Source organism: Hypomesus transpacificus, chromosome 3, assembly GCF_021917145.1.
Source record: "Hypomesus transpacificus isolate Combined female chromosome 3, fHypTra1, whole genome shotgun sequence".
NCBI classification, from domain to species: Eukaryota; Metazoa; Chordata; class Actinopteri; order Osmeriformes; family Osmeridae; genus Hypomesus; species Hypomesus transpacificus.
The window spans coordinates 1,038,202-1,048,895 of record NC_061062.1 but is presented as its reverse complement, the minus strand read 5'-3'; the positions used below and the strand labels follow the sequence as shown (position 1 = coordinate 1,048,895).

The 10,694-nt window shown below is 54.3% G+C and overlaps 1 protein-coding gene across 2 annotated transcripts in view; it reads right to left on the bottom strand.

The window, feature by feature from the left end:
* The window catches only part of LOC124485962 (signal-induced proliferation-associated 1-like protein 1), a 35,857-nt gene continuing 25,163 nt past the window's right edge, over window positions 1-10,694 (bottom strand). For both annotated transcript variants that reach the window (XM_047047877.1, XM_047047886.1), the window contains exons 8-21: window positions 9,764-10,343; window positions 8,308-8,582; window positions 7,910-8,173; window positions 7,367-7,555; window positions 7,045-7,220; window positions 6,713-6,771; window positions 6,223-6,635; window positions 4,917-5,135; window positions 4,186-4,345; window positions 3,799-3,997; window positions 3,249-3,395; window positions 2,768-2,885; window positions 2,442-2,520; window positions 1-1,846 (exon numbers count right to left, since the gene is read on the bottom strand). In XM_047047877.1, coding sequence (XP_046903833.1) covers window positions 1,703-1,846; window positions 2,442-2,520; window positions 2,768-2,885; window positions 3,249-3,395; window positions 3,799-3,997; window positions 4,186-4,345; window positions 4,917-5,135; window positions 6,223-6,635; window positions 6,713-6,771; window positions 7,045-7,220; window positions 7,367-7,555; window positions 7,910-8,173; window positions 8,308-8,582; window positions 9,764-10,343 — 3,022 coding nt within the window. In that variant the 3' untranslated portion in view covers window positions 1-1,702. The remainder of the gene's footprint in view (window positions 1,847-2,441; window positions 2,521-2,767; window positions 2,886-3,248; window positions 3,396-3,798; window positions 3,998-4,185; window positions 4,346-4,916; window positions 5,136-6,222; window positions 6,636-6,712; window positions 6,772-7,044; window positions 7,221-7,366; window positions 7,556-7,909; window positions 8,174-8,307; window positions 8,583-9,763; window positions 10,344-10,694) is intronic.

Sequence of the window (10,694 nt, the reverse complement as noted above, 5' to 3'; positions counted from 1 at the left end):
TTTCAACAAAATATCTTTAATAGATATGAACATTTTTACACAGTCACAGCCCAAAGGAAACATGACCACATGTTGCAACACATGAAGGAAGGTGCAAACTAAGATGAGCTTCATCTTTATATACAGGCTGTATACTGGGAGATGACGTTCTGGAGGTGACAAGGTGACAGTGAGGTGGTCATGAGCACATGTCACGCCTGGATTACACAGCAGACTGTGTAAACACGCCCCCTCACTGGGAGGCGTGGCCAGGCTGCTGGGAGGCGTGGCCAGGCTGCTGGGAGGCGTGGCCAGGCTGCTGGAAGGCGTGGCTAGGCTGCTTTACAGGTGAGCGGATCTCACAGCACACGTGACAGAGGTCAGGATTTACGCTGCATATTTACACGTCAACACACATAGTACCGATTTACTCTACAGAGAGTACAGTAGAAAAGGATCAAACATCTCTGGGTTGAGTTATCTGGGACCATGCTGCAGATCAAGACTGGGACAGACTGCCGTTACACGTCCTCACCACCAGGTGGCACTTGACTCATCTGCATCAGGCAGTACTGTGTCCTTAATACCAACCTCCCAGCTAAAACAATAATTATAATAAATCTATTCAGACTCTAATTCTAAAACCGTAAACCTATGTTTTTCCAGTTTAATCCTTTGTCTTCCAGTAACACATTTCAGTTAGTCATTCCAAAGACTGCTGAATCCTTGCTGAGTAGTAGACAGTGCAGTTCCTGTCCTGTAATATCTTCTCAAGCTCTTAGCAGGGAATACAGGATCAAACTAGACAGCCATAATGCAGCTTCTCTATTTAAATGCCCAAACAGCACATATTTACAAAATGCATCTTTAACTTGTCAAGCTTGTCTCTCGTAATTATGGCACCTTTGTTAAGAAACAATTTTTTCATGGGGAATTTCATCAGACAAGTACAAGTGGTTTCATCAGATAAGTGGTCTATTCATCTGACACGTCGTGTCTAGTTGATTTCAGCGGTCAGCATCACCACGGCAACCTCATCTCTGTGGATCTCAACTTCTCAATCACTTCTTCTTTTTTCAAAACATCAAATATTATTCATTTCCCTCATATCATTCACTGCAATCTCAACAATTCACAATGATATTACTCTCTAGAAACTGTCATATTCTAACATGTCAAACTGGTCAGGATATTTACCAACAGACCTTTCTAACAGACCACCGCTCATGAACAGAACTGAAGATGAGTCCAGTAAGGTGGCGTCAGGATGGTCCCCTCTTCAGGGAGGGTCAACACTGTCACTCATGCAGAAGCACCTCCAGTTCTGTCCATCCTGGGGGAAAGGTCCCTCTCTCCTTCCTCTCTCCTCCCCCTCTCCTTCCTCTCTCCTTCCTCTCTCCTTCCTATCTCCTCCCCCTCTCCTTCCTCTCTCCTTCCTCTCTCCTTCCTCTCTCCTTCCTCTCTCCTCCCCCCTCAAATCCCTCTCCCAGGAAGAAGTGACCATTCCAAAGAGCCGTAACGGACCGAGGATCAGTGTGTGGGAGCACTGGATCAGCCACACAGCGCCTCTCTCTTCTCCAGGCAGGTGTTGAACTACAGTCAGTCTGCTGGTGTGCTGGTCCTGTGGTGCAGAAGTCTGGGGGGGCGGGGGGGGGGGGCTGCACCAGTCTGGGGGGGGTCAGGGGGGGGGGGGGGCTGCACCAGTCTGGGGGGTGCTGGCTGGTCAGTTCATGTCGATGGTATTGAAGACCCACTCTGTGAACTTCTTGAGCTTGGCTGAGGCACTGTATGACTCCTCCTGCAGACGCAGGTTGTCCTCTCTCAGCCCCTCCACCTGGGCCTGCAGCGACGCCTTCGCCTCCATCTCCTGCACACGCACACACACACACACACACGTTTGGTTTTCTATCAAAGTTGGGCCCGACAAGGTCAAGTTTTTCATGTTTCACTATACCCACTCCCCCCCCCCCCCCACACACACACACACACACACACTAAGCTGTAACATTCAAACACACCTACACAAAAAAGCAACACATTCACACATGCCCACATACCACTACACTCGGGCTGCAACAACAAATAGATTAAAATTGATTATTAAAAGCGTTGGCAACTAATTTCATTATCGATTCGTTGTGTCCCGCGATTCATACACCACTCTATAAGTCGCAGAGATGTTTGAGTATTTAAAAAAAAAGTTGAGCGCAGAGCAGAGCGGAGATGGAGGAAAGGCCATCGGAGAGACATTCGTCTCACTTTCGGAAGACGCTACTTTGCAGTGTCGCGTTAGGGACTGGGTGAAAACTACCCATACCATTTTGAAAAAGTTATACTTTTATGAATATAAAACTTCAAACAGACACCAGAGTATCCCAATGGCAACGTAATTTGGCACGGCCAGGAATCGAACTGGCAACCTTCAGCCATCTGACCCCTACAGAATACATCTGGTCTTTCACCTTCTTCAGGTCGCCCTGCAGCAGCTTGACCATGGACTCCAGCTGGCTCACCTTCCCCATCAGACAGGCTGGGATCTCACTGAGGGGGGGAGAGGAGGAGGAGAGAGGAGGAGGAGAGGAGGAGGAGAAGGAGGGAGAGGGAAGGAGAAGAGGAGGAGAAGGGGAGGGGGGAAGGAGGAGAGGAAGAGGAAAGAGAAGGAGTGGAGGAGGAGAGGGTTCCATTACTAACCACAACCATTACTTCAACCCCACTACAGACCCATAAAGGGGTTGTGTGTGTGTGTGTGTGTGTGAGTAAGTCCAGGCTGTGTGTGAGGCGGGCGTACCCAGGGGAGGGCTGGCGTTGTGGGGCAGCCTGGGGTTCAGCCTGCTGGGGACTGGAGGCCACGCTCTCCCCTCTGGAGCTCCCGTCGCTAGCAGCTAGCAGACTGGCCTTCTGCTCAGCTGGGAAACAAAACACAGAACAACTTCACTATTTTACACTCTTTTGCATCTTGTTTCATTCATTTGTATCTTTTTTTAAATCTTGTTTTGCTTATTTTGTTAATTGCTGATCGTAGCCTCGTCTAAAGCAATTTGTCCAGATCTGACAAATAAAACACTTTGAACTTTAACCTCAGTACAGAGCAACATGGGGCAGCACTGCCCTCTACTGGAGGAAGACAGAATATCATGTTGACTGTCCTGTCAATTCTATCATCCTACAATAAGTAAGAGTAGTAATACCTAGATATACATTCTAGAAATGCAGTAAGTTCTCTTCAGAGCCCAGTCTTGGTCTTGTTAGAGGTATCTGTGTGAGCTCACCCTCGAAGGCCTTGGCAGCGTCCACCAGGTTGGACCAGTTGAGGGCGGGGTCAGCACCGGGGTCAGGCAGGGGCATGAGGACCTGCTCCTGCAGCTGTCTCCTCCTGCCCGGGTCAGAACCACAGCTGTCTGAGGTCGACAGGTCACCTGGGGGCCACAGGAGACCAGGAGAGACAGGAGAGACATGAGACCAGGAGAGACAGGATACATGAGACCAGGAGAGACATGAGACCAGGAGAGACAGGATACATGAGACCAGGAGAGACATGAGACCAGGAGAGACATGAGACATGAACCAGGAGAGACAGGAGACCAGGAGAGACAGGAGACCAGGAGAGACAAGAGACCAGGACAGACATGAGACCAGGACAGACATGAGACCAGGACAGACATGAGACCAGGAGAGACAGGAGACCAGGAGAGACAGGAGACACAGGAGACCAGGAGAGCACCGACTCTATTCTTCCATCCGTCTGTTTCTTCCTGTCATCTTTACTGACGTGGTTTTACATGTCATTCCAGCACACACATTGTCTAGGCCAGTTCTCACCCAGGGACTTGTGTGAGGGGCGTCGAGGCGTGGCGTGCTGGGCAGTGGGGGAGCGGGGCAGGGTGGAGCTGCTGAACAGGGCGTCCCCTGGAGCTTCTCCGCTGGCGTAAGACGCCTCCCTCTGGCCACTGTAGATACTCTCATCTGACACGGCCCTCTGGAGGGAGCGACGACTGGAGGGGGGGACAGGGAACACAGGCTGGAAAAGAGAGAGAGAGAGACAGACAGGGAAAGAAAGAGAGAGGGACCAATGTAAAATATATATATATATATGGCCAGGACCCGAGAGTTTACATAGTTACACCACATATTGTATCCCACTGTGGTCTACAAGAACACCCAGATGTGAAATGATGCCTTAGTGTCCGTGACAGCGTCCAGTCTTACCTTGAGATCGCTAGCGGTGGGCGGAGGGCTGTCCAGGGTGATGAGCCTCTTCAGGTCCTCCTCCAGGCTGGACTTGGTGTTGCGCTGGGGGGACTGGGACCCACGCATGACGGCCCTCAGCTGGGGCTGCCCCCCCATCAGGCCCTCGCTCTGGTGTCGTCTGGGGGGAGGGACACCAGGTCAGAACCACAGGGCGCCCAGGCAGGGCGTCCAGGCCCTTTGCTGCCTCTCTCTGCCTCTCTCTCTGCCTCTCTCTCTGCCTCTCTCTGTGCCTCTCTCTCTGCCTCTCTCTCTGCCTCTCCCTCTGCCTCTCCCTCTGCCTCTCCCTGTGCCTCTCTCTGCGCCTCTCTCTGCGCCTCTCTCTGCGCCTCTCTGTGCCTCTCTGTGCCTCTCTCTCTCCTGTTTCATAGTCTAAATGTAGTCAAGTACTGTGTCGCCACAGGGAGGAGCTGTTTCACAATGTTTCAAAGGCAAACAGCAGCTCCCTGACTAACACGAGAAGGCAGTTCTGTGAGAAAGCATCAAAGGTTTACCTCCAGTGCCTCTATAAATAAACCAGAACAGCTGCATGTGCCTCCACACAAGAGATCCTCTCACCACACCAAGTACCTCAGCTCAACATTACCCACTTGTTAAAAACAAAACAGGGCCTGGATGCTACGAGAAACATTGGTAAGATAACACACACAACACATCCACACACACACACACACCATTCTCTACATGCTTACTTGCGAGTGTTGCCAAAGTCCACAGAGTTGATGGTTCCTCCGGGCTTTCTCCAGCCGATGAGGAACTTGGATGTGGTCCCGTGCCGGGGGTAGAAGCTCTTGGGCCCGGGGGTGGAGGAGGTGGGGGAGGTATGGGAGGTGGGGGAGGGGTGAGGCTCCTCCAGGGAGGGGCTGCAGGCCCGGCCCAGAGGACTGCCTGAGTGTCTGGAGCTCAGGGTGCTGGAGAGAGGACACAACCACAATGAGGATTGGTGTTTTTAAGATCTACACAGATGCCCTTCTCACATGCCCATCCACCTGACTGTCCACGCCCCTCTCCCTCTCCTCTCCCTCTCCCTCTCCCTCTCCCTCTCCCTCTCCCTCTCCTCCTCCTCCTCTCCTCCTCCTCCTCTCCCTCTCCCTCTCTCCTCACCATCTATATCCTCACTCTCTCTCCTCACTCTCTCTCCTCACCCTCTCTCCTCACCCTCTCTCCTCACCCTCTCTCCTCACCCTCTCTCCTCTCCCTCTCTCCTCTCCCCCTCTCCTCTCCCTCTCCTCTCCCTCTCCCTCTCCCTCTCCCTCTCCTCTTCTCTCCTCTCCCTCACCCTCTCCTCACTCTCCTCACCCTCTCTCCTCTCCCTCTCCTCACTCTCTCTCCTCACCCTCTCCTAACAGTTTAACTTCTATTCTTCAAATAGAATCATAAACCTGGTGAGAACTTCTCCCCATGTCCTGTTTACACAGGAGCATTAGGATTCAGGAAGCAGTAATAGGACACGGTGCCCTTGGACTTTTATGTCTAACTCTTTCAAACAATATTTCTCTACAGTGTGACATGAAAACCAGCTTCTCTTCATACAGGGGTGTGTATGTGTGTGTGTACTATAACAAAGTGACTAGTGTGCTGGTGCAGAGTTATTTCAGGAGCACAGAGGAGAGGCGGGAAGTGTCTGATAGCTCACAGGAAGGAGGCTTTAACAGTGCTGAGCTCTCACATTCAGCATTCCTGAGGTATTCAAGAGCTTTCTTTGTGTTTATACTGACTCACACACACACACACACACACAGTAGTACAAAGACACACACAGGCACAGAGAGAAACAACAAGTAGAAACAGACAGAAAGACACACACACACACCAGACATACACACACACACACACAGCTTGTTCCCTTCTCTCCGCCAAACCCCAGAGCTCTTGAGTTTTCCATCCAGACAGTGAAGGACGTATCTGGGCCCCCCTGCCCCCCTGCCTGCTCAGCGACCCCCTGACACAGGACAGGACACAGCTGGCTCTGACAGAACCTTCTGGACAGAAACACACCTGGAATGTGAAGCAGCATCGCTGAGGGTGTAGGAGCCGCTGTCCGGGGCGGGGGGGAAGGTCGGGGGGGTCTTGGCAGGGCTCTCGCTGCTTCCTGTGGGGGTGGGGGGGTCCGGGGTGTGGGGGGAGGTCTCCGGGGGCGACGGGGGGTCCTGCCAGAGGATGGGGGGGTGCTCCGCCGCCCTCACCCCCCCCGAGGAGGCCGTGCTGCTGTCAGGGGCCCCGTACGAGGGAGCAGTGTCGATACCGCTGTCTGTCGACGCCCCCTGAAGGAAGCCGTTCAGCTCCGAGTCCTGACGCACGCCGGCCCGGGAGCCCACCTCGTACCACTTCTCATCACTCTGGGCGGAGCTGGAAGCGTTGCTGGAGAGCGTGTTGCTGCTGGATTGGCTGGAGGAGTAAGGGGCGTCAGCCTATGGAAACACAGAATTGGTCAGCGCTGTTTCTGCTGGGCGGTTGAGAGGGCTGTGAGGGACGCTGGCTGGCTCACCTTGGTGTTGTTGTTGGGAGACAGGTGACCAGACACACACGCTCTGGAGCCAGGGAGCTCTGAGGACAGACATGGTATTCACTCAGCTTTTATCTGAAGGGACGGATTCTAGTCTAGAGAGTACAGCAGAAGATCATGGACCAGATGGTTCCAACAGTGTTCCACACAGATCTACAGTCTCTGGACAGATCACACAAGAACACATGGGTACTGTAGTCTTCTAATCTATAGCTATCAGATTCATACAAGCTGTAGTCGTCCGTTCTCTACAGCTTCATCCGACACGCTGGACACTTCCTGCTTGTCAACATGGTGTTCTGCAGCTCTCCTACCGTTAGCAGCTCTCTCTCCAGTGTGGCTAGGCCCCTCGCCCTCGCCCGCCCGGGGCCAACCAGGTGCTGAGCTGGGCCCGAGGGTGTGGCTGGGGGTGGGCTTCGCCCCGTTAAACCCCTCCCCCTGGGCACGGCGCTCTAAGGACATCGGGGAATGACGGCTGTTGTTGTTGAACCTGAATAAGGGGAAATAAAGGTATAAATAATAGATCTAAAAATAATACAACACAGGATGTAAGTTCCCTGTTTTGGTATCACTCCAGTCATGATCCTCCTCCTCATGAACGACTGTAATGGTGTGTGGATGGTAAAGGCAGCCCACCCTTCAGGCAGGTTTTTCTGTTTCCAGTGGCTGGAGGCCAGGGTTCCCCCGGACCCCCCAGAGCCCCCAGACCCCCTGGAGCCCAGGGTGTCGCAGTAGGACATGCTGCTGTGGGAGGCAGGGTTGTGGGGAGAGCGCCCCATAACGATGGAGCAGGCCAGGGCATAGTTATCTGACCCCGGAGAGTACCTGAGGGAGGGAGCGGACACACACACACGCACACACACAGCGGGAAAACACAGCGCAGCATAGTCAGTAGTTAGTTCAGTACACAGAGGAACAGCAATATACAGGTAGAAAACTGTTCATGTGAAGTCTCCCTCCCTCCCCCTCTCATCTCTCCCACCCTCCCCCTCTCATCTCTCCCTCCCTCACCCTCTCATCTCTCCCTCCCTCCCCCTCTCATCTCTGCCTCCCTCCCCCTCTCCCTCCCTCCCCCTCTCATCTCTCCCCCTCATCTCTCCCCCTCATCTCTCCCCCCCTCCCCCTCTCATCTCTCCCTCCCTCCCCCTCTCATCTCTCCCTCCCCCTCTCATGTCAGACCTTTTGGGGTTGAGCTGCCGTCCGTCACTGGACATACTGCGAGGGAGCGCTCTGTCCCCCAGGTCTGCAGCGGGGGCCTTGACCATGGTTCCCCCCAGACCGGGGGGGCGTGCGTGGGGGCTGGAGGAGGTCCGGGGCCACCTGCTGGTGGTAGTGGTGGTGTTGTTGTTGCTGCTGCGGAAGGGGAACTTGAACTCGTAGGGCATGCCCTCCTTGTGGTTCTTATAGTCCACCAGGGGCATGTGGTAGAGCTCAGAGCAGCCTCTGAGGATGGGAGAGGAAAGACTACAGCTGACCACGGACTGTGTGTGTGTGGCTGGTGTTCTCCTGTGTGTGTGGCTTGTGTTCTCCTGTGTGTGTGTGTGTGTGTGTGTGTGTGTGTGTGTGTGTGTGTGTACCTGCGGGGGGTGGAGTCTTCGTGTGGGGGGATGATGACCACCCTGACGGTGACAGACGTCCTCAGCAGGTCGATCATCTGCTCGTGGGACAGCGAAGCCACAGACACCTTACAGATGTCCACCAGCCGGCTGCCCTGTCGCAGCCCCGCCTGCCACGCGTAGCCGTACGGCTCCACCTCCGCCACGATGCCCTCGAAGTTGACGTGGAAGCCCAGCTGGCCCAGGCCGTTCCTGCGCAGGGTCATCTCCGTGGTCTGGCTGCCCTTTGTCAGCAGCTGGGCAGGCGAGGAAGAGAGGGTGTTAGTCGTGAGGGGAGAGGGAGCCGGGGCTCTAACACACACCAGTGTGGCTGGAGGAAGTGATGCGTGTGTGTGTGTGTGTGTGAGTGTTTGACTGAGAGTAGCTTCTTCTACCAGGGTTGATTAACAGCACAGATCTTTAGATCTGCTGAAAATCTTATAATGAAAATCACATTCATCTATTAGATGGGATTAATGAGAGACAGCAGGATGATGTTTGCTGTTACAGTCTTTGCAGACTGGGTAATTTGCTGAAGAATTGCCTACAGATAGTAAATCTGTGAGCAAGTGTAACGCTCCATTAACAAAGGTTCTACAGGCAGTGTGTACCACAGGCCTTCCACTGAGCCCTGCACACCTGGGTAAGGTGAGAAGAGCGTGCCGTGTGCACACACACACACACACACCTTCAAGCTCCCACAGCTGAGGCAGAGCAGTGTGTTTTACAGCAGCTCTGACACACCCTAAGATTAACACCATAAGTGGGCAGTAATACACACACACAAACTTAAGTAAAGTACACCCACTTCCAACTAACCCTATTCACACAGGCCTAATAGGGAACAAAACAAGCTGAGCGCAATGATTCAAACAACCTCACACAGATCCCTTCAACAGCTCCTCTCAGTCTGGCAGTCCCCTCGCTCGTGTGGCGTGTAGTGTGCTATAATCAGAGAGGAGGAGTGTTCACGAGATCCGCTCCAGACTGGACTACATCATTATCCACATGTTGACAACTGAACTCTTCAAAACAACTGGAGCTCCAACTCAGTGACCTGGGAGGGTTTTCTCTCCTGTGTCCAAGTGTGACAGAGACACGCTGCTCAGCCAGAGGCTGGCAGGAGGTCATTAAGGGTGGCGTGTGAGAGATCAGGGGTGCTGTGCTGGGAACAGATGGCCTCTGGGACACTGACAGACTCTCAGGACGCGACATCACCAGCCAAACGACCACCACAGAACAACACAAGGTCAGACTGGGCACTGAAATTCTCGCAAGACAATGCAAAAGGCTAGTCGATTTTCCACACTCCCTAACCCTAAAACTATGATATCTACTGAGTGGCTGGTCAAATGTGAATGTTCACTAGCCATTTGGAAGGTGTCCCCTGCAGATGCTACAGGAGCAGAGAGCGACATGACGGAGGACCCTCACTGACCTCCAGACGCCTGACCACCTCTCCAAAGTCCTCTGTGTTGTTGTTGATGGAGCGCAGGGACACGCTCTCCCCGCGCTCGTAGTACACCTTCATGGAGGCGGGGCTGCCCGACGACCAGCCAATCACGTCGCGCGTGGCGCAGTTGAACACCACCGCCTTGGCTTCCTGGTCCAGCAGGATGAGGAAGTCGTTAGAGATAGCCAGCAGACACTCCCTCTCCGCCCCGGCCACCTGGTCCTCGGCGTGGACGGGCCAGGTGACCGCCCCCAGGCTGCGGAGCTCTGCCCCGCTGTAGGGACGCAGCCTCTCGCGCCGTTTGTGCGCCAGCGTGATGAAGGGGAACTTCCCCACAGGCTCCACGGGCGTGCTGGTCACATGACGCTCCGCCAGGTCCCTCAGGTACTCCTGCCGCGTGCGCGTCGCCATGGCGCCGAACTTCTGGGACTTGTGGGCAGCGTTCTCCGCGTTGACGACCTTGGCTAGCAGGAAGTCCCTGAACACGGTGGACTTGGGGAAGGTCACGCCCCTGGGGAGGGGGGGGCCGAACGAGGGCACGTCCTGAGAACGAGTGACAGCCACACTGGAGGAGAGGAAGAGAGGGGAGAGAGGAAGAGACAGGGGAGGGAGAAAGGAAGAGAGGGGGGGGGAGAGGAAGAGAGGGGGGAGAGGAAGAGAGGGGAGGGAGAGGAAGAGAAGGGGGAGAGAGGAAGAGAGAGGGGAGGGAGAGGAAGAGAGAGGGGAGGGAGAGAGGGAGAGGAAGAGAGGGAGAGGAAGAGAGGGGAGAGAGGAAGAGACAGGGGAGGGAGAAAGGAAGAGAGGGGGGGGGAGGAAGAGGGGGGGAGAGGAAGAGAGAGGGGAGGGAGAGAGGAAGAGGAAGAGAGGGGGGGAGAAGAAGAGGAAGAGAGGGGGGGAGAGGAAGAGAGGGGAGGAG